This window comes from Miniopterus schreibersii, assembly GCF_964146895.1.
Source record: "Miniopterus schreibersii genome assembly, chromosome: 13".
Classification (NCBI taxonomy): Eukaryota; Metazoa; Chordata; class Mammalia; order Chiroptera; family Miniopteridae; genus Miniopterus; species Miniopterus schreibersii.
In genome coordinates this window covers 21673869-21698091 of record NC_138113.1, presented here as the reverse complement: position 1 = coordinate 21698091, position 24223 = coordinate 21673869, and the positions used below count along the sequence as shown (strand labels likewise).

Genomic DNA, 24223 nt, shown 5'->3' with positions numbered 1-24223 from the left:
GTAGGGCCTGCAGAGTATGCTAAAATTGTGGTTATTAACATTTAAAACTATTTATCGATCTCAGAAACTTGTCTGTGGTGCACTGATCTTTTCTTAATTTTGCCTTTTCTTTTTTCCTCTGGTTTTGTCCATTTTTTGTGTGTTTCCCCCCACATTGTATGCCATGCATTCTGAATTCTTTGAAAAAAGTCTCCTAGAAAGCCATAAAAGTGAATGGCAGGATTCTTAAAATTTTACTCTGATCATCCCTTTTTTCTTAGTCCTTTCATGGTTTCTTTTGGGCCAGTGTTACTTTTTCATGGCTGTCACAATTTGTTTTTAGCAAAATCTCATGGAAACCATAAGAGAATGTAAGATGTTGATTGAATTATCATGATAGCAGTTTGGGTCTTTGTCTTTTCCATAATACCTAAAATATAAGTGTATGTAATAGGCATTCAGTAAATACCTGTTCTTTGATTTGTTCATTGGTTTCAGATGATTACCTGTTGTTATTTTCTTTAAGAGTGTGAGCCTGGCTAGCTCTTTATTACCTAGTCATCTGTTCATTCCTTCAGTCCATGTTACTGAACCTCTGCCATGAGCCAATTTTTATTCCAGGCACTGGCCACTCAGCAGTGAAGTTTTGTATTCATGAAGCTTACATTTCCTGATCCAGTGAGTGTTAGGGAATAAAAATGAAGTTTAATATAATACTAGGACTGTAAATCATACTTAGAAAGCAGTATATTATATAACACATTTAAAGCCAAATATGGAATCTTTATAATATGATTGTTTTTGTTGGTGATGGGGTTTCTTTTATGTCTTTTTAACTTTCTACCTTTAAACCTTGATAACATACAATGCAGATATGGAAACAACCTCTTAAAACAAAATTTATAAAAGTTTATTGCTCTTCTTTTGCATGATTGAGCACCACATTGAGATTCTTAGACAGCACTAAGAAAAGCAATGTGAATGGAATGGCAGCCTCTGTCCTATGGACAGTTTCTGTTGTGTTTTTTGCTTCAACCTCCTTACTATATTTGCCATATTTAAAAAGTACACTCAGTGTTACTAAGACTTATATAAATCATTTTCACATCATCCATCCTATGAGCCCCTTCTAATAGAACTGATTATCAAGTATTGAAAACTACAAAATGTTTGAGGCCAAATATCTCCAAGAAAAATTGGCACGTGGTGTGCAACTGGAGTTTTATGGACTGTCATCTCTCTCCCTCAGAGTCAGCAAGCCGCTTACAGATGATTCTGAACGAGATTCAGCCACGAGATACTAATGATTACTTCAATCAAGCCAAAATATTAAAAGAACGTGATAGCTTTGATTTGGAGGACTTGAATGCTAGTGTATCAAATATTGACACTTCTGCAGAAGTCCAAGGTAGCATATATAAAATCAGTATTGTAATCAATGTTTAAGTTTCAAAGAAACAAAAGGAATAAAATGCTCTTTTTATATAGTAAATCAGAGGCTGCAGATATGTACAGAACATTTTTAGAAAATGAAATCTTTTTTGAGCTTATAAATGAACTTTTACCAGAAAATGGAGTGCCTTAGTACAGTATATAAGGTGCTACAACAAAAAGCCTTTGAGCGCTGAAACCTGTCTTGACAGCCCGGTGATGTAAGAGCAGCAATGCACGGTGAACTTGGGTTTGGGCAGCAGTTGGCCTCTCCCAGTGTGGGTCATTGTCGTCTGTTGTGAGAGACCTTATAGTCAAGCAGCCTTTTTTTAAAAAATATATCTGTATTCATTTCAGAGAGAGGAAGGGAGAGGGAGAGAGGGAGAGAGAGCTAGAAACATCAATGATGACATAATCACTGATTGGCTGCCTCCTGCACGCCCCCTACTGGAGATCGAGCCTGAAACCCGGGCATGTGCCCTGATGGGGAATCAAACAGCGATCTCCTGGATCCTAGGTTAATGATCAGCCGCTGAGCCACACCCCACCGGGCTCAGGCAGCCTTTTAAAGGAAACAAACTTTGTTACTCAATAAAATGTGAGGTTCTCTGTTGTACTAAGCCTCCAGAATTTGAGCTCTAACTGATTATTTTCTCATTAGTTGTTATTTTATAATTTTCCATAATGCCACAGAAAGTCATCAGAAGCAATAATATCTTAGCGACTTATTACACATTCTGCATTCTCCACTAGATGGTGATATTGTCTTGTAAAACTTTATGTGTTTTTCCTTAATTACACAAAATGACATAAATATATGCTTATCTTATTAGTTTCAAACAATACCGAGGTAAATATGATTTAAAAGCAAATTAAAGCCCTCCTTCATCCCTAATCCCACTTCTTCCCTCTGAATGTATCTCCTTTTAGACATGTTCTAAGTATTTATGCGTATGTACATTTATCCTTTTAGTGTTTAGTAGGCTTTTAAAAACAAGTGGGATTACATTGTAAATATTGTTTTGTTTACTTTTCCTTTTAAATTTAATAATTTGTCTTGTATTTTTTTTAATGTCAGTACTAAAATATTTCTAAAACTAGTAAAAGAGAGTAAGGATAATTCTAGCTTATTTGCCATGGAATTTAAATATATTTTGAAAGTGAATTTGTATTTTCCTTTGATTTAAATAGTTCTGTCCTCTTTTACTGATATAATAGCCACCCTCACCATAATAAATAATGAAATATGTTTTTTATAGTCACATTTTATGGATGACTGATATTTCATTAATTTCCAAGATTAGACTTAAGTTTTAAAACTATTGTATTTTATTTTGAAAATGGTATACTAAAAAAATACTTAGCATGATTTCTACTCATAGGACATGCTCAACAAATGTTAATTATTTTCTCCTGAGTAAATATAATTTATGACAAATTGGTTTGCTTAAGCAGATTATTCTTGGGGAAATTATGAATAAGCTTGTTCTAAGAAACCTGGATGTGAGCAATCAAATGTTGCAATAGATATTTTTTTTAAGGTAAAGAAGGAAAAACATGTGATGTAACCGCTCAGATGGTGCTGGTATGCTGTTGGAGAAGTATGAAGGAAGTTGCTTTACTTTTAGGCACACTGTGCCAGCTTCTACCCATGCAGCCTGTGCCAGAATCTCCTGATGGATTACTGACGGTGGAGCAGGTAGGGTAGATGTTTATTTCACCTGGTATAATCTCTGGTCAAAGTATAGATCACAAACTTTTATTTATAACTCAACCTAAAAAAAATAAATTTTTTTGGAATATTTCTTGAATAAAATCATACAGATGTCAACTAAAGAAAGTTTATGGTAGTTAAAGAATTGGACCTTGCAATACATTTCAAAACAATGGCACTTTTAGAAACACTTTTATTTTTCTAAGTATATAAATAACTGTAGATTTTGCCTCACTTTTAACTTCAATATTATCATTTTCATTTTCATTAACACATACAAATTTAAATTTTAAATTTAAATGAAATTGTCTACTTAGTAAAACTCCACAAACCTCTTAAATTTTGCAAAGAAAAATAGTAACATATTGGTTGATTATGGATCTCTTGTCTCCCACTACATTGATGATAAAGTTGTAGTCACTTTGGTTTGTTGGCTGACTTTTATTTTAAGACCACAGAGTTAGTTCACCATCTGGGACTGTTCAAGTGACTTAGTGCAGTGTTTACAAGAAATTAGCTTACCATAAGCATTTCATTTGGAAATATTTTAGATTTATTAGATTTCTGTTTTTTAATTGATTCCCTCTTCCTCTCCATATGGTTTCAACAAATTCCATTTCCCACCATTTTCCAGCAAAGATATATAACATATACTTTCATTTTTAACCTTTTTCAAATAAAGATAATTTTTCCCTTAGGGTGTTAGAACATTTGAGAACAAAACAAACATTGTAGTATGCTAATGCTGATTATTTTTGTAATAGTTCCATGGAAATAATGCTAATTTTTTATTCTCACACTCTCTTAGGCTTATGTGCTTGCATCTGGTTAGCAGCTGGGCTTGTGATGTTGCAAGGCCTTGAGAAGGGGAATGGCAGAGGAATAGTACTCTGCCAGCATCATCGTGTTCCTTAGTCTCTTCCAAATCAAATAGGTGTTAGTTGGTAGAGTCACTTGCAGTCATTGCTAGTGACTGGCTATAGCGTGCATGCCAACATCTTCGCTGAGGAATCCAGCTATGATTAATAATTACTTCACTGATGGTCACCATCCTACTAAGCAGTAAACATATGCTAGTTTAACTTCTCAACTTTTCAAGGACAAGTTAAAACATACAGTTTTTTGGGTTTTTTGGATAGTGTTTACAAAAAATAAGAGAAATATATTTTGCTTTTACTATGACTGAGAAAGACCTGAAAGTTTCCTATGGAAATTATTTTGCCTCGACATCTTTTGTATAGCACCCAAATCTTATGAATTTAATTTATGTGGGATAACCATGTTAATATTGGGAGTTAATATAAAATAAGATGTGTGTAAAAGAACAACAGTAACAATGACAAAGAGAGACTCTTATAAACCAAAGAACTCTTCTAATGACTGTTTTCTTGAATACAAAATAGCATCCTGTTTTTCTGTAAAATACTAATTTCTAGTCTGATGAGGTTTAGTCATTTTCCTATGTTGCTGTTCATATGGTGACCTCACATATATAGGTTTGAGAAGCAATTAACAATTGAATGAATGATCAAGAATGTCCGTGATACTACTGTTCTGACATTGAAACCCTGCCTTCTGTGGAAAACGTTATTCTTGATCATGCTGACTTTAAAGAAATGCCTCAGTTTAGGAGCAGTTAGTCAATGAAAACCCAAAGTCATCAAGAAATTAGTGTTATTTATATTACTAGGGGAGTCCTGCTTTTAAACATAAAATTTTGCTCTATGAAATTCCTTTAAATTAAAAAGACTTTCATGTACTTAAAACTTTTAAGAGTTAAAAAATATAAATGACAGAGAAGAATGTAATTTACATTGGAGTGGCTGGCCATGCCAAAGGTCCACCTTCCTTCCAAGGGCATAGTTGCCCTGGCAACACTAGATCTTCTGTGCACCTAGTGCCAAAGCTAAGAATTTAACAGTCAACACCTTAGGTGAGGGTGACCAGAATAGACCTGCAGAGCAGAGGCAGTGAAGTAGCTTGTAGGCAGAATGCTACCCTTTGTTGGGGAGAATGTAGAATTTGGATTTTTGCCCGAGACCAGTGATAACTGTGATCCGCTTTTCTCTCAATGGATGAAGGAGGCTGTGCCCCACATCCTAAAACACCGATGTCCGGCTTTATGCTTCCTTACTCTCTACTCACCCTTCACTCTTGAAAAACTAGTGTAATTCTGTTGTAATTTGATGTCTTGAATGTAGTTAATAGGGGAGTTCTTTTATAGCCCAGTTCCTTTAAGTCCATCCTTATGGCCCTTTGTTAAAGGGGTGACCACTGAAATCCCATGTACATGAGTGTAGTTTACAACAGGCCAGCAGGTAGTGAGATTACAATGTGGAGATTTTTGTTGCTGTATGCAAAGTGGCACTCACTTATAATTCTGAGTATTCAGTGCTGTGTTCACAAACTATTAGAGCTAGAAGGATCACAGAGATGATATTATCCAGCTCCCTTGTACAAGGGGAAATTGAAGCCTTTGGATGTCACCTGGATTGCCCAAGATCACAAAGCTGGTTTGTGGCGGCTCTGGGACAGGAACCCAACCCTTCTCCCTTCCAGCCTGTGTTCTGACATGGCACAGTGCTGCCTTTGTTCTGATCTGCTCGTTGAATTTTTCTTTAAATTTAATTTTCCCTGCTTCCCATACCCAACCACATTTTTGCAGGCAACAGGACAGTAAAGGCAACTTGGTGCTGAACTTTTTAGCAAGTGATTCATTTCCCTAAACCACTTGGGAAGCAGTGTGTCCTCCACAGCTTCAGCCAGAGGAAAATGTGTTCATTCAGAGGCAGTCTGACTTTCCTCCTGCGAGGTAATCACCTAATGAAAGGTTCTTTCATAATGTCCCCTTACAAGAGGCAGAGATAAAACCAGCTTTGAGGAATGTAAGTCAAGACCCTCAAAGAGTGAGCACTACGTGCAACCTTATCTCGCAACTTCCTGACTGGTGTATGTCTAGGTTTCCAGCTGGATGTTTTGCTGAATTACAGCTTTAGCTTGATACATTTTGTTGGTCCTCTTTCCATGGGATATCAGATATCCAGTTCCTACTGATTTTTTTAAACAGCTTCCTCTACCTGGAGTATCAATTCATATATATTTATATATTTCCCCAAATATTCCTAAAAAGATGATTTTGGGCAGGTTTTCAGGCTATTTTCCCCTTCATAGTAATGATTGCCACAGAAATCACACTAATAAAAATAATCACCAACTATTAGAAATTTGGTAATTTTGAAACTCCTGCTTTAGAGTCTCTTGTAATTTTCATGATGCCCATGCTAACTGGTTTTATACTTTCCCCCAGGTCTTTTGTTACTGTTTTAGATTTTCTGTAATGGACTACAAAATGGGAAGTGTGTTTATTAGCATTCATAAGTCTTAAGAAATTGCCTTTTGTATTTTCTTTGCCAACATTTATTTTTAAGAAATTATGAACAGGTATGCATTGAATTGTACTGAATGCAGGATACCATTTTTAAGCTGTAAAATGAAGTTAAGCACATCATTTAGTCACCTATTTCTTGATTGTCTTACTACAAGGGTATTGTGGGAACATAAAGAAAAATAATATATGGTTCTCCGACCTCACAGGGCTTAGAAATATAATAGGGGATACAAGACAGAAAGTCAGCCTAAAGGGACAGCAGTTAAAATGGCACATGGTTAAGAATTTGCTAGAAAGCAAAGAATAAACATTCTAGTAAGAAGATGTTTGAATCATAGTAAACTATTATCTTTGTTATTATGTAAGCACAATGTTTAAGTGCCAAAGAAATCCCAAATGTTAGTAAGAAAGCACTATTGTAGAAAATGTACCATTTAAAATATTATCTTATTGTAGTGTAAACTTTTATAAACTGTACCATTGAGCCAAAGTCGAGTTTGAAACTCCTATTGATATTCCTAAGGTTATATAAAGTGGCTGTGCCTTAAAGTCAAACTTTAAATCAAGGTTTAGAATTAATTAAGCCTTACTCTTACTACTTGATGATGCAAAATAAAAGCAAAAATGGTCATTTATTGTTTGCTATTGGAAACAGAACCTCATTCTGTTTTCTGAGGCCAGGACTACTTAGAGTGAGGTCCACCCTTGAGAAGACCATCCACTGGCTACACTTTTGAGGCCTTTGACTTTATTGTATGCTTTTTGGTTTAGGCGCCTTTGATGGGAGTTAAGATAAAGGAAGCAATAAAAGTATGATCTTTGCTTAAGAACTAGATTGTGAACCATTAAGTCCACAGAGAAGCACTTTACCAGTAACATTTATGTTTGTTTTCCTGCAGTCTGTTTTGATGTCTATAATATTTTGAAAAAGGGGAGTTAGAGAGACCCCTTCTCTATGACTCCATGTTTTTACTTTCTGTAGCTTAAAACACCTTCTTAGAAACCTTTTATTTCTGAAATAATAGAAATGATCATCATAACTAGTTAGCTAACTGGTGTTTTCCTGTTGCCCTTTTTTTAGAATTATTGAGCTTCAGATCTATCTTAGTGGTTAAGTTCATATTTAGGACTTGCCAATTCTGTTCAAAATATACTCTGAAATGACCATATTGAAGATAAATGATAAGGCTTACTTGACTGTTGCTTTTGATAACTAATAGTATGTGGCCTTTAAAAAATATTAAAAATTAGGAGTATCATCAGGTCTTTACCTGAAAACTTTCGCTGAAGAACATGACCAATGTCACTCTTTGGGACATTAAAGTGTACTATTATATGCTGCTTTTCTGGTTCTTTTTTGTTTTTATATCTGATTCTTATTTTCCTAAATGTATTATTCATTGTCTCTCTCTATAATCAGATGTATTTTGAATATGGAGTATGTCTTTATTTTTCCTCTGTTTGGAAACCTAGACAAAGCTCATATTGAACTGAATTGGAAGCAGGTTATGGGTCTGTTGTGAATGTTTATATTTATTAACTCATTTTAATACACAACCTACGAGGCAATATGTTATCCCCAGTTTATAGATGAGGAAACTGAGACACTTGCTTATGGTCACATTTTTAACTGCTGCTTATACTATTGATCATCTCTGATGTGTTCAGAACATTAGTCACTGTGCTGAGGTAGAAGGTGTTTCTAGGTAAGTATATCTGAGCCACCTTGAATCAGCTTGTCTTTTCTCCATAATGTGATCTGCTGGGGAGACCTGGATCAACAGATAGCCAATTATAGCTTTGGTCCTGCGTTTTATTTGAAATCTGGATTTTCTGAAGCTGATAGCCACCAAATCTTAATGGCGTAAAAATACAATCAACCCAACCAATTTAACAGTTAACTTTGTACAAAACCTCATCAACAACTGTTAGTCATGTCTTCTTTAAAATAAATTGTCATATTTACTATTTGTCTAACCTTGCATGCAACATATAAGAAAGCTATTGGGTAGCGTTTTGGAAAATTCTGTGGTTCTGACGCTAAGTGATGCCTGTCGATTTTCAGAAGGTCCTTTGCACTAAATCTTGCCATTCACATTTGTGTATCTCTACAAGGTATTTATTGGGAGTTGTTTAATGGGTTGGAGTTTTATTTTGGGAAGATGAAAATGTTCTGTGATGGCTGGTGGTGACGGTTGCACAGCAATGTGGATACTGAATGCCACTGAATTGTACCCTGAGAGATGGTTAAAGTGGCACATTTCATTATGTATGCTTTAACCACAGTAGGTGTGTAAGGATGGGCACCTTGTGTGATTTGCTGCTGGTGTTGAATGGTATGTGCTAACAAAGAACACTGTGAGGTTTGTGAGGCTGGCATAGGAAGGCAGTTCTACCATTGCAGTTCAAGATTGCCAACCCTGGAGCCAGACTGCCTAGGTGTGCATACTGGTTCTACGCTTCTGTTTTGTGTGACCTTGAATAAGTTACTTGGCCTTTCTGGGCCTCACTTTCCCTACTGTAAAATAGAGGTAATAGTACTTATTTCATGGATTATTATGAAGATTAAATTATGTAAATGCTTAAAATACTACCTGCCACATAGTAACAGCTGTGGAGGGACATCTACCTCGCTCTGAGTTCTAAATGATATTACTGACATAAAACACCTGTAAATGTAAGCATACATCGAACTGTTTGTTTGTTTGTTTTTAAAGGTAAAAGAAATAGGAGAGCACTTTAAACAACACCTTTTACAGTCCAGGCACAGAGGAGCATTTGAATTGGCTTACACTGGCTTTGTGAAACTCACTGAAGTACTAAACAGGTAAAGCAAAACAAATCCTTTTGTGTACATTTTAAAAAGACTGAATGTACCAACCATGTGCTTGAAGTAGAATGTAGTTGTGGCTTTTGATGTTTAAAAGAATAAGACTTAGTTGGCTTCGAACTCTTGGAAGAAATTGTTTTCTTAGGTTTCATTGTATGATTTACTACAGGCCATTAAGTGAAATGTCCACCCAGTTGCTCTCTCATTGAAAGGTGATTTGAAGCAAATTCAAAGATTTTGCTAAAAATAGCTTTGAAGTTACCATTTATTTTCTTTGAATGAAATGACTGTTTTGTCTTTTGAAAATTACTTGGCATGTGGAATAAAATAAGCCCTCCAGTTTTTTGGATTTGTGTATATTACAGACACAGAAACACAAGGATTTTATGTTTTTGTGGTGTGTGTTTTTTTATCGTTTTATCTTATAGAAAAAATTTTAAAGAGCAGTAAATAGACCTAAAAGTATAAAAGATTTTTTCTCCCTTACTTGGAAAAGTGCTTAGGTAGATTTCAATATTGAGCCAATTTATTATTATTTTTTTACATTATAGGTGCTGATAATTTCATTCATTCATATACTAGATTTCCTCCAACGAGCTTCTGAGGAAACTTTAAATTATTTAATGACTAAGTGCTCATGGCAAGTGTTCTCTAAATAAAAGGTAGTATTTTCCAGGAAAACATTTCCATTGCCTGGAAACTTTTTGAAATGAAGAGTTCTGCCAGCGTTGTAGCCTCAGCAAACATTTTATTTTGGGCTGTTAGATACTCCTTGGATATTTTTGACACAGTTTTTTTTTCACACTCCTGGTAAAAACATTTATAAAACATTTTGGCAGTTATGGGCTGCACAGAATATCTTTAAGAGGTACACTAAAAAATGTTCCTGACGTTAAACTATTGATCTTGAAAATATTTGATTACCTTTTCAACTTTTTCTTTCCACATGACTTAGGAATACTTTTTTTCTCACAACAACACAACATACTTCACTGTCTTAAAATCAATTAATAAATATATATTGAACACTAGTTTTGTGCTTAGTACTGTGCTTTGTTTGGGGGATATAATATTTCTTTATAAGATAAGATTCCTATTCTCGAAGAGCTCATGGTTTAATTTGGGAAATAAGCAGGATGAAATTCAAAATATTTTACAAATGGTATGTGATGGGCACTGACTGGTCAGAACAGATGTTGACTATAAGCATCCAACATCGCTGTATGTACGGGGGTGGGGGAGTGTTAGCAGAACACCAACCTGGAAAGTGAGACCAGCACATTTGAATAAGATAATTCAATATAATTGTCAGTATTGGGGTGAAACTTATAAATTCTGTAGGAATATCAGAGAGATATTCCTGGATAGGCTGGTAGGGCTTAATGGAAGAGGTGGAATTTGTGCTAATGAAAGAGTAAGGTTTAAGTAGATAGTTGGAGAAAGGAGGAAATGTGAGCAGATGTTCAGAGGCTAGAATCAGCGTGGCGTATTGTTAGCTGGATAAATAAGTCAGCCTTACTGTAATGGTGGTGGTGGAGGAGTTTCCTAGGCAATATCATACAGGTGGATAGTTGGAGGCCAAATTATGGGTACCTAGAAAGTAGGTTTGCTGTAATAGGGATGGGGGGGAGCATTGAATATTTTTTATCTGAAATAGATAAGAGGGGGTTGTTGCAGAGTAGATAAATAGCAGGAGTATAAGACACAAGCTCTTAGTTCTATTTATATGCATTCCATTCATTGGCAATGAGATTGTAACAAAGTTAATCTCCTTACCTCTGATCACTTCATCTCTATAGTAAAGAAAAGAATATTTGCTCTATTGACAAATCTCTCTGAGTTGTGTGGATCAAGTAAAATAGATATTTATGAAGACCCTTTTGCATTGTAAAATGTTCTACAAATTTAAACCATTATGAGATTGATGTTGGTTGTGGTGTTCGGGTATAAAAGTAGTGTTTTGATTGAAAGTCTTAGATTACATAGCATGTAATGACAGACTGTAGTGAAAGGAACCTGGAGTCAGTTACAACAGTCTAGATTCCAGGTGATAGAGCTTCCTCTGTGATGGTGGCTCCGGGAATGGAGGTAAAGACTGGTGTCTCTGTTAACATTCAGCCCCACATAGTAACAACTCCACATGTATGAGGTATTGAATGCTTAGAAGGAAAGCTATGGATATATTTTATATTTCATGATTTTATGTGTCAGGAATTAAGGAGTACTCAACTGGTTGATTCTTCTCCTTGGGGTATTTACTAAGTTCAGTCGGTGGCATTCATTTGGCAAACGAGCTGATCAGGAGGGTCCAAGACAGCTTTCTTCACATTTATGGCACGTTGGTGGAATAGCCAGAAGACTGGGCCTGGTTGAGACTACAGGTGGCCTCTCAGCATGGCAGTCTTAGGGTAGTTGAGATTCTCGTAGGGCAGCTTACATCCCCCAGAGAGAGCACTCCAGGAGAACTAGGCTGGAGTTGCTGGTCTGTTCTGACCTATCATCAAAATTCTGACGGCATTGCTTCAGTCACATTCTTGTGGTAATAGCAAGTTTTAAGTCGAGTCCAAATTCAAGGGGAGAGGAATTAGACTCCACCATTTGATGGCAAAGTGGCAAGATCACACTGTACATATGGACGTGGGACTGCAGATAGGGTAGTGGCATCTTCGAAAAAAGCAGTCTGCTAATGAACCAAGTGAATGTGAGTGATGGAGGTCACTGTTCCTGTGCTTTAATTCTTGGAGACCAGAGAGATGGGTTTGACATTAACAAAGGCAAGGAAACTGAAAGAGGGAATTGGTTTAATAAAAATGAATAAATTTGTATGTGTTGAGTGTGAGATTGTGATGGCATATCCTAGTGGAAATATTTAAGTCAGAACTTGGAGATAGGGGATTCGTTTTGGTGTTATAACAGAAACAGATGTAGATTTATGAGTTGTCACCATAAACATCATAGTTAATAGGATTGCATTTTTTAGGAGAGAGCATAAAAGGAAAAGAGAACAGAGGACCAAGGACAGAGGCTTTGGGGCAAGTGTACTGTTTGGTTGAATGGTACAGATTGTGAAAGCATTCCAAATAAATGGAAGGGGGAGACTAGGCAAGGCCCAGTGCTTGGTATCTCAGCCATTCCTCATGGCTGTCAGGACTGGATTTTAACCAATTGTTGTGAGTTCTCAACTGTTGCTTCCAAACCAAGAGGTTCTTGATCCCTTTGGAGACATTTCTGGTCTGCTGAACAGAAGGTTTTGCAGAGAACATCTTTACAGTATGTGTGGCTTCCTTTTGTTTGGTTTTTATTTTTTAAAGGAAATGTGTTTCTTTTGAATCCTTTTGAAAGCTTTTTATAAGCTCTTAAGTTATGAAAAAGTTATGTAGGCATACAACATTTAAAACATTTGCAAAAAGAAATCTGGGCTCTCATGGAAATCCACTGAAATGGAGGCCAACTGCTGGCCACCTCTTGAACTACAGCTGTGTTAAGGAAGGAAGCACTTAAAGAGATTAATGGATAAATAACTGAAGAGTTAAACATGAGCCACATTGTTTGAATTGGTTTTTAATGGGATTATTCAACATGTCTTCAAATGTAAACTGACTTTACTACTAAACAATCTGCTAAGCAGTTCACTATTGAACTAATTAAACTGCTCATTATTAAACAATCATCTAAGAGTAAATTGCAATGAGAAACACTTTTTTCCTGGAAATTTTTTTGAAAGCAACACTTGCACACACACAAGATATATTGAGTTAGTTTTCTAGAATATGATTTTCTTTTTCTTTTTTTTTAATTAAAAAAAATTTTTTTAAAAAATATATCTTTATTGATTACAGAGAGAGGAAAGGAGTGGGGGAGAGAGAGACAGAGAAACATCAATGATGAGAGTCATTGATTGAGCCCGAAACCGGGCATGTGCCCTGACCAGGAATCAAACTCCAATCACCTGGATCCCAGGTCAACGCTCAACCGCTGAGCCACGCCCGGCCGGGCAAGAATACGATTTTCTTATATGGTGCTTTCTAGTTAGAATTTGATGAAGTATTCATATTCTCTTTAAAAACACAATTGTCTGCCTATGCCTTTGCATAATTACTATGCTACTAGGCAAATGCTATGCCTGAGCATTTGATTGGAGTGGTTAAGTACATTCAAATCATAACTCTAAATTCAGGTTTCTGATGAAATTCATATTTGCTTGTTTATTCTATGACCTTAGTATTTTAAGTTGTTTTTTCAATGAAACTGAACAGAATCCTAAACTGGGTGGTAAACCAGGAAATCTAGTGTACATTTGCCTAACCACAAATTAAAAAGTTTAATTTTAAGGGGACTAAATTCCTGACTACAATTCTAAATCTAAAAGGGAGGTTTGTGAATACTTGATATTGTCTTACTCTTCATATACTTGAATTGCTGTGCTAACCGAAATGTAGTTTAACCTACAAATATTTATTGCAATAATTACAATCATTTTCACATTATTGGCTTGAAAAAATGAACTGCTGACATTTAGCAGTTTTTGTCATAAAATGCCAGCGCTGACTCATGGATGTCAACAATTATGGTGGACAGAAGTAATTTAAATATGTATTTAAACTTTCCTCAGTTAATTATAGCTACTAGAATTCAAATAAATTCAACAGAAAACTTATTACGAACAATTGGAATGTAATAATGAAAAAATAATTTCCCCTTTCCTGCTGGGGAATGAAAGACCAAGTTTCTAAAGGATATGCAATTGAGCAAAAAATAAATATAGAATGCAATGTATGAGATTTGGGGGAAAAGTCATTCAGTCTAAATGAAAGAATATACCAACTTGTCTAAACCTTTATTCTCATCTCCTTTGGCAAATATGTTTCAATAAGACACTTTATTTCTGAGTGTCCTATGAATTTTATTTGTACTGTTAATAATTAAGTAAAGAATAAATGATGAGTCACTCTGGGAAGCCATATTAATACTTTATATAGAGAGAAAATTCTTTAAATTTTTTATTTCTATATTGGATGAATAGGGTTTGGGGAACATTAGGATGTCTTAATGTTTAAATTCTAAATCTTTGTGTCTTTGGTTTGTGACCCCTGAATTTGTATTTTTAAGCCCACACCATAATTAAGTCAAATACTACCTTCTTTCTGGAACTTTGAATACTCATTTTTAAAGTTCTCATAGTAGTACTCCATCATTTAGACACAGTAACAGAGGAATCTTGTTTTCAGTAAGAAACCTCTGTCTTATCTTTGTTAGTAAAGTCCTAGAGTTTTTAATATTAATTTTTTTCTACTTGATCAGAGGATGTTTATATTAAATATTAAGAGAACCAACAATCTGGTATGTTCTTCTAACCATTTCTTTTAATCCACCATATTTTGCTCTTCCCCCATGGCCTTCTGATTGGTAATTCGATTTATATTTGGTCATCATTATTATTGTCTGTGCCTGTACCCAAGGCTTCAAAATACCCCCCTATGTCTTAGCCTACAGTAAACCTCAACAACGTTTGATGTGAGGGAAGTTAAGATGGCTTCTCTTGATATGTAGCTTCTCATTGGATCTCATTTGGGCAAATCATTTTTCAGGCGTAAAATTTCTCCATGCTTCAGGGTTCTCTTTAAAATGTGTGTGCACATGCACACTACCTTCCTGCACACCTACCACTGTTTATTTTAATTGAAATAATAAACATGGACTTTTAAATAATAAACAAATACTTGACTAAAGAATGAATGGAGTAGAGAATTTAGCTTATGAAATAATTGGATATTGGAAAAACCTCTAAAGAAAAATAATATACTGAATGAGTTTTAGGAAACAAAGGTAACATTTCTCAATTAATAATAATATAACCAATCAGAACTCAACAAAAAATAGCTCTATGTTACCATACTTAGGTGGATGGATGAAGCCATTGGAAAACCACTTTGTAGTCAGAGAATCTGATTTATTGGCACAAAATAGTCTAATGACCAGTTAGTTGGGTATACAGAATATGTAATTTGATTTCAGTCTGCGGGTTTTATGCTTATCTTAGAATACTTATTCACTGCCGAGTGAGATAGCTTTGTGGGTAGAAATTGGACTAATCTTTTTATGGAACAATAATTTGGTCTAGTTATCTGCTCAAGGCAGCACAAAGGCCTAAACACCAGCTATGGTCTGGCCTGTTCATTCCTGTTACTTTTAGTAGGGACTCAGGACACAGCACTTAGCATGGGGGGGGAGGGGTGTTCAACAAAACCCCCTGCCTCTCTTCTGTCACACACACACATTCACACGTTTTAAAATTTCTTCCACTTCTTGACTGTGATGAACGGGAAAGCCAGAGTGGTCTGGTTCCTCCCACACCCACCCTTAACCGCATCCCCCTTGGAGTATAGAGGAAAGAATATTGAGATATAAATTAGAGCTGAGTTCCATCTACCAACTTTTTTGACAATAGGAGAACCATTTATCCCCTCCGGCCTGCTGTGTGCTCTGACAAACAGAGGGTTCAGCTTTCCAAGGCCGCTTTCAGCACAGCATTCTGCTCATTGTACAGTGCTGCTTTCTAGTGTCTTGACTGGGGAAATCTGGGCTATGAAAGATTGAGGGAAGTTGGATACATTTTTTAGTAAACTTCCCTTAGAACTGGTAAACTGATCTCTTAGGAGTATTTTGTGGATTAATAACATTTAGTGAGTTGTTTATGAAGAACCTTGAATCCCTTGTATGAAAGTTACAGTTTTTATGATGTACTCAGAGACTAAAGACACTGTGTATTTTGTATTAATTTGACATGGGAATGAAATAAAACGAAAGAGCCTTCAGACGAAGAGGATGTCTGCTCTTTTAGCGGAGAGGCGCTCACTAACAGGAGCAGGAGTGGAATTCCCCACGGCTGTGGTTGGTGACTGCATAGAGCTGGCGCAAAGAATCAAGCACTGCCGTACTCAGGAACCTTTCCCTTTTCCTTGCTGACCCCTGGATTGTGTGATGAGGAACCAAAACAAACAACTAGGGGTTTTTTTGCATTGTTCTTGGGAACCTTGTGTGATTCCATTTTCACCTCTGAGTTCCTTCATTATCATAAACACCAGCAACTCTGGAGTTTTGAAATCACTTCCTTATAAAGTAATGTTTCCTTGCGGGGTGTAAACAGACGGTGCATTGACTAGTCAGAATTCTAGGTTAGGCTATTGTGTTTTTATAGGCACAGTGACTTCAGCATTGGGAAGCCTTCAAGTTCCAGCCCTTTTTTGCTACACCTTGTTTTGCAATTATTTGCCTAACTGAAGGCACAGCGAATGTGCAGCAGCTGGCACCAACACTAGCTGGTCCTTGTTTAATAATGCAACAGAATATAATGTGCCAGATGCACTGTTAGAAACACCCTGTTTAGCCATTGAGAGAATGATGTGGCAGGCCAGAGTTGCTGTAAACCCAGAGACAGTTATTAAAGCCTATATTTGAAACTTTGACTCTCTAGACCTAAGAGAATCATGTGAAGGAAGACCTGAACCAGGGCTGAGGCCTGTGTGGGGCCATGATGAGGTGTTCTGCGGACATTCTGATCAGGAGCTTCAGATACATAGAGAATTTAGGGTCATTGCTTTCTCCATTTGTAATAGGAACCCAGGTAATAATATTTCATTGAATTTCAAAGCATTTTAATAATAGTTTTTATTTTCGTTATTAGGCACTGAGATTTGTGATTTGTCCAAAGCCACATGATTAATTGGTGACAGAGCCAGCACTGGAATCCAAAAATTGTTTTGGAACTTCATACTGCTTCAGAGATTAGCAGTTCAACAAAAGTTTATTATCATCTCTTTTATATCGGAATTTGTGATAGGTAGGCATTATAGAAGATAAAATATTGGTAAAACATAGTTCTTAGAGGAACTACCAGTCTAGCATTTTAATTTGGGGGATTATAAAAATAAATTAGATAATTTACAAGGCAGAAATGAAAGACTAAGAAAAAATTCTAATTACTGAGCTGTCTATCCCAGGTCATGGGAAGAATAATTAATGCCACTAACAAAAAAAGCAAGGCAAGAGAAGAAGGGCCTCATGGGCAGCAGGGTAATACTTTAGACATGTTGAGCTTGAGGTGGTGTTGGGAGGCTGCCCAGAGAGAGAGTGACAGTTGGAAATAACAGATTAGGAGATTGGGGGAGGGATCAGTGTTGCAGATCAGTGACCTGGGATTCCCCCCCGTTTTTAACAGCATTCTGGGAAACCTCTCTGTTCCCGGCAGACAGGGAAAGTCGGCCACTGGCTGGAGGAAGTATCTAAGAGTCAGCTCTACAGAGAAAATAGTTGAAGCCAGGATCCAGGAGGAGGTCTCCTAAAAGGGCCTTAAGAAAGAAGGGAAAGGGTTTATATGGATTAAATGTTGTATTTGTTAACATTTAGAAACATTGGTCATTTGAAACATAGTTTCTACCCCATGTTGACAACTGTACACATCTCAGTTAAATAACACTTTATGGGAACCTGAGACCTATACTGGGTTTTGAACCCTATATTTGGTTTTGTTCTTAAATATTGGGGGAAAATCTCTTGGGGTAGAATTTAGGCTAAGAGAGTTGATTTGCTAGGCTACTTGGGGATTTCAGTGGAAAATATCTTCCTGTAAGTGCTATGACCGTGGTATGTAGAGATTCTGAATGTGTTTACACCTGTTTAAGGAAGCGAAGGAGCTTACTATACCCCCTTTATCAACCTGTGTGTTTTTTTTAATGGCATACTTAATGGAGTTGGTAAGTTATATGGGTCATTCATTTATTCAACAAATGTTAATTGAGCTCCCTATTGGGCTCCAGGCCCTGTTCTAGATACTGGGCATAGAGAAGTAGATAGGACAGAGTGTGATCCTGATATCATGGAGTTTATATTTTAAAGGACATCTAGAAAATAATAGGAAACAATCAGATAGCAACATGTATTTTGATGTGATAAAGTTTGGTGGTTAGGAAGTCTCTCTTCCCTCTTACACTAAAGTAAGCCAAAGCTTGAATGACAAGAAGCAGCAGCTTTTGAGGGAAGAGCTTTCCAAGCAATGGGTTTAGCTATTGCAAAAGCCCTTGGTGTATTTAAAGAACAAAATGGTATAAGATGAAATTGTCCAAATATATAGGGGCTTTGTGAGCCAGGATAAGGAATTTGGATTTTGTGCTTCCTAGAAATATTTTTTTCTTTTCTTCCTGAAAGTCTCCAACCAAATGATTATAACAATAAAAGGTATCTTGGGAATTGTACAAACATTAATATGTATACACCCTAGTAAGTATCTTTAAGGTTATCAACAAATAAAGTACATATGTCTGAGTTATGGAGTTGCATAAAAGAGGGAGAAGGGCCGGATTTTGCTGAGTCATGATAGTCACTTTTGCTGTCACGATCCGCAGTTTCCAGTGTCATGGTAAGCGAATTCACCAGTCCTGGTCAGCTATTTTGCTGAGTCATGGAACACCATTTGCTGAGTCACGGTTAAGTGAATTCGATAAGTCATGATAACTGATTTTTGCTGAGCCATGGTAAGTGAATTCGCTGAGTCATATTTCCAGAATCTTTATTTTCATAAGTGCCTGTTCTTCAGTACTGTGTGTTTTTCATAATTTTTTGCTCTTTTTAAATAGAAGTTATTCCTTGACTTATCTCTTGAGTATTCTAAAGTTATTTTAAGGTCTTTGTCAGACTACTCCATAAAATTAAGTTTCATATGGAGTGAATTTATGTTCTATATATTGATTTTTTTTTTTAGATTGTCTTTCTTAATATAAAATTTATTCCTGTGTTTTGAATTTTGGTTTGCTGGCTATGACTGGCAGCCTTTTTGTTTTATTTATTAACTCTCTTACCTAATTCCTCTCTATCAAGGAACTAGATTAGATAGTGGCAGTTTGGGTCTCCCATCTGCAGTAATACTGGGGATATCACAGATCTGGTCACCAAGTTAGTAGTCAGCCTAGTTCAGAGTCTCCCTGGGCCTTCAGCTTTCCCTCCTTCTGTAGCCCCAGGCAGCTCTGGCAAGTAGTAGCCCCTTTTCAACCTCTTTTCATGGGAGAGGAGGCTGCTGAAAATCACCGTTTCCTAGGAGTAAGGTGAATTACTCCATAAGAACTGACTTCCATCACTGCTGTTTCTAGAGTTGTAACCCTGCAGAACTCTGCTGTCATCACACCCACTGCTTTGCATTTCTATTCTGGTTTTACCCAAATCATTATTATTTATTTATTTTTTTAGCTCAGTTGGTTTTGGGGTTCTGTTTGTCTATTTTGATTATTATGAATACATGTTGTGTGTGGGGGGGTCTTGTCAACATGTAAACCAACTTTTCCATCTTTATCAGAAGTTCAATTGAAACTCTTTAAAACTTGCTTTTCTCATAATAGATAATTTTAGAAAACAACTGTTAAGAACTTACCAAACACTTTACACGCATAAACTCGTTTAATCCTCCCATAGAAAGGAGAGTGGGACATGGAGAGGTTTTGTAACTTGTCTTGGATCACACAGCTGTTAGGTGGTCGAGCAAGGATTCTAAACTAAATCACGGCTCCATATGCTGTCCTCCTAATCACTGTGATATATTCTCTCATCTGTCAGCTGGGGAAAATAATGCCTTCTCACTGATTGGTTTGCTGCAAGGTAAGATTAGGTGTGAAAAACCTAGTGTCGTATCTGATATGTAATAGGCATATAATAAATGTTTATTTTTCTTCCCTTAGTGGCAGGCAAATATATTTTCAGTATGATAATTTAAACAAAACTGGTAAGAGGATTTTGTTTAAAATACAGCATGTTTCATTTTAGTTAAAAGGATGGGAGTATCTATTATTGGACCAATTCTCACGTATGGCTCGGGGGCAGGGTGAGAGGGAAGGACTGACCTGGGAGAGATGCAGAACTAGGATACAAGGGAATTAGAGAAATAAGGTCCAGCTGCAAAGTCCAAATTGGAAACCAGACAGTTGAGGTATTCTGCAGAAAAGCTGATGTGATCCAGGGGAATCACAGAGCAGAACAAGAAGGTCTGGACTGGATGGTAGGAGTTGGTGCCTTGAGCATTTCCTAGAATTCCTGAGGTTCCTGGATCCTTGGCAGTGGGCAGAGAGGGCTCTGTGGAGGGTACTTTGCCAGCCTTGACCTTGTTGAACATTCTTCTGGCCTTTGTTTTCAAATTCCCAGTTTCAACAAGTATCTTTAGTCTTGGTATGCAACACTCAAAGGGATAAATAGGTCTGGTTAACTGTCTATAGTTATAATAACCCAGAATCTAAATTAGAGAATTGCCTCTAGGGCCTTTACATAAGCTCTTTCCTCGGTCATCTCATCACCTCCTTTCTTAACCCCACAGGGGGCCTTCCACCATTCTGCCTACACATCCTTCAAAGTCCAGCACAGATTTCACTGTGCTGACCCCTTGTACACCTTGTGTCTAGTAGTTGCTCTAAGTACATTAGAAGCTTCAAGAAAGGAATGGTCCTTGTGAGATGCAATATTTGGAGGAAGTTTCACCAATTTGAATGATAGAGATAAATGTGGAGATCATAAGCAAATGCTGAGTTGGGAATATGGGAGGGGGGAGGGTGGGAGCAGCAAAATGAACAACCTTACTAGAACAGAAGATCTTTGTAGAAGTTTAGAAAACCTTTTGAGGTTAGATTCAAGTAGAAGGGTTGGGGCCGGGTCATAGGCAACCTTTCAAGCTAGAAGATTTGATCAAGATGGAAAATGAGTTCAATTAAGATTTGTTAACAGTCAAGATCCATTTTAAGTTCAGAGAAGGAAGGGTGATGCATGGTGAGGCGGCTTACTCCAATCCCAGACCTGCCCTCTCAGATTGGCTGGCTTTGCTAGAACCTCTCTGTGCCAGCTCTCTCACAGTGTTGAGGAGCATTACTGAACTAGTATTTGTTGTACTGGTATTTTAGTGCACTTGATAAGAAAATGAGGAAATAAGAAAATAGACCCCATCACCTGCAGTTGCCTTTCCCCCTTACATAGTGAATTCCTGCAGGAGACTGACCTTAGACCACAGCATTATCTATAAGCCAGGCTGACAATGCCAGTGGTCCTATGGTGGGAAAGAAAAGAAAAGTAAATGAAATCCTCTTGTAATTTTGGATCAAGTAGTTTTTGCTTCTCTCTGTGTCCCCAATTTTCTTTTGAATGGGTAGATCACAAAAAGATGACTTTTGCTTTAATTCTCCATTTTTTTCTTTCCCCTGATTAGCCATTGATTTCAGTTTTTGATTGGGCAACTTGTAAGGAGTATAGCAAGCTGGCAGTGTTAGTAATGAACTAGATAAACTATTCCATGAAACACAAGCATTTGTCCTGCTTGATGGGAAGTCACTTCAAGCCCTATAAATAAAGTGTGGGAGGATTATTTTTATTGTGAAATTTTTCAAACATAAATCTTAAACAAAGAAACAGATATCAAACAAACATTTCAAACATAAATACACATATACGTGAAAAGTAGAGAGAGTAATATAATGAACTGCCTTTACTTGTCACCCAGGTTCAGCAGTTATCGAAGTTTTGCCACATCCACTTCATCTGGCCTTTTTATTCCAGTCTGCTGAATAAAGTACATCCTTGATTTTATTTTTGCTCCTACACACTTCAGTATGCAATTCTAAAAAATGGGGACACTTTCTTCATGTCCACAATGCCACTGGCACATTCTGTAAATAGTTCTTTGGTGTCACACAATATGTAATACATATAAATTTTCTTTATTACTTGAATATATCATTTTTACATCTGTTTTGTTCAAGTTGAAATCTAAATAAGGTTTATACTCTACATTTGGTTTTTATGCCTTTGAATTTCTTTTAGTCTTGTGGTTCAGATTGTCGATGGCTGGTTTGAGTGCCTGAGGGGGTTAGTGGGAAGAAGCCAGGGGTGAGGTGATGGATTTGAAACCATGCTAAAAGGAAACCTTTAAAATTACAGAGCCTGCTGGGAGGAGGGAGATTTCATTGTAATATTTATGGCTGAAATAATATTTTTAGGCCCATGTCAAACTTTCTAAAATGTCTCCTTTAGAGTAATATTATTTATATATATTTTGTTCTATGCAAGACACAAATAACTAAATTTGAGTTGCTATTTGGAATGTTTAGTCAGAAACTGAAGTTGTCTATCTTACACCAAAGTAGAATAAAGATAGAAAGCCCAGCCCTGCCAGAGTGGCTCAGAGGTTGAGCATCGACCAGGGATCCAGGAGTCGGGGTTCAATTGTGCGGGTTGCGGGCTCCATCCCCAGTAGGGGGTGTGCAGGAGGCAGCCGATCAGTGACTCTCATCATTGATGTTTCTATCTCTCTCTCTCCCTCTCCCTTCCTCTCTCTGAAATCAATAAAGATATATATATATATTTTTTAAAAAGCCCACATTGTTTCTAAGATACCTTAATTCTCACTACAAACTAGAAATGAGTTACCTTTCTGCAGAATGTCTTCCTCAGTTTACAAAAGAGATATGTTAGTTCTCTCTGGTCTGCGGTTTCACTTTCTGGGTTTTAGTTACCAGTGGTTAGCCTCTGACTGAAATATGAAATGGAAATTTCAGAAATAAACAATTCTTAAGTTTCAAATTGTGCACCATTCTGAGTAGCATGATGAAATCCTGTGCTGTCCCATTCCATCCCTCCCAGGATGGGAATCATCCTTTTGTCCTGTGAATCCACGAAATCCACGCTGTATGTACACTACCATAGGATATTTCAAGAGAGAGACACCACATCCACATAACTTTTATTACAGTTTATTGTTATAATTGTTCTAGTTTATTATTAGTTATTGTTGTTAATTGCCTAACTTATAAATTAAACTTCATCATAGGTATGTATGTGTAGGAAAAAACATAGTGTATATAGGGTTCAGTACTATTGTGGTTTCAGGCATCCACCCAGGGCCTTGGAACATATCCCCCTCAGGTAAAGGAGGCTACTTTATTTTTCCTTTGGACTTTATCTCTTTATTTTCATATATATATATTTTTAAATATATCTTTATTGATTTCAGAGAGAGGGAAGGAGAAAGAGAGAGAGAGATAGAAACATCGATGAGAGAGTCATTGATTGGCTGCCTAGCCTGCAACCTGGGCATGTGCCCTGACCGGGAATCGAACCCCGATCGCCTGGATCCTAGGTCGACGCTCAACCGCCGAGCCACGCCTGGCCGGGCTATTTTCATATATTAATTTCAGTTAAATTCAATTATGATCTTCCTAAAATAATTGTGTCTACCTACCACTGAATATGCTATTTCTTAGGGTAATGTCATACAATCTGGTAAGGCCTAAGCTTAAAATTTTTTTAAAATTAACAATTAATATAATAGAACAGAATTTCATTAACAGTAATGTCCAAATAACCTCAAAATGTTTATGCCTCTTCCTAGATAACTTGCTTTATTAATTCTCCATAGGATTTGTGGAAATTTTTATTTGTGGTAGTCCACATTTTGAGAGAGATGAAAATGATTATTAAAATGTACTTTAAAATGTGTTTTCTTTGAGTATGTATCGTCTCTATAACTATAGGACATAAATTACCATAAAGTATATGTTATGTTCCCTTTTCAGCACTCTGGGATTCTGTACTAGTAAGGACATCTGCAAGAACTACATTGACCATCTTTAGAACATTTTGAATGTGGGTGCAGGCCTCAGTATTAAAGCTTATTTTGCAGACAAGACACATGTTTTATATGCTTTTGTAAGAATAGAGTCTTTAAAATAACTTCAAATCCTCAGACCCATATGAAAGAGGAAAGTGGGTAAAAAGTGGAAAGTGAGACATTTTTTAGTTTTCCTTCCTCCAAATGTAAAGATATGTATTCTTTTCTAACAGTGTTAATATGTATCAATAG

General features: G+C 36.6%; 1 protein-coding gene across 3 annotated transcripts in view; it reads left to right on the top strand.

The window, feature by feature from the left end:
- THADA (THADA armadillo repeat containing) overlaps window positions 1-24223 on the top strand; it is a 267741-nt gene that overhangs the window by 36418 nt on the left and 207100 nt on the right. For all 3 annotated transcript variants that reach the window (XM_081155905.1, XM_081155906.1, XM_081155904.1), the window contains exons 20-22: window positions 1229-1387; window positions 2952-3109; window positions 9230-9339. In XM_081155905.1, the coding sequence (XP_081012031.1) occupies window positions 1229-1387; window positions 2952-3109; window positions 9230-9339 (427 nt within the window). The remainder of the gene's footprint in view (window positions 1-1228; window positions 1388-2951; window positions 3110-9229; window positions 9340-24223) is intronic.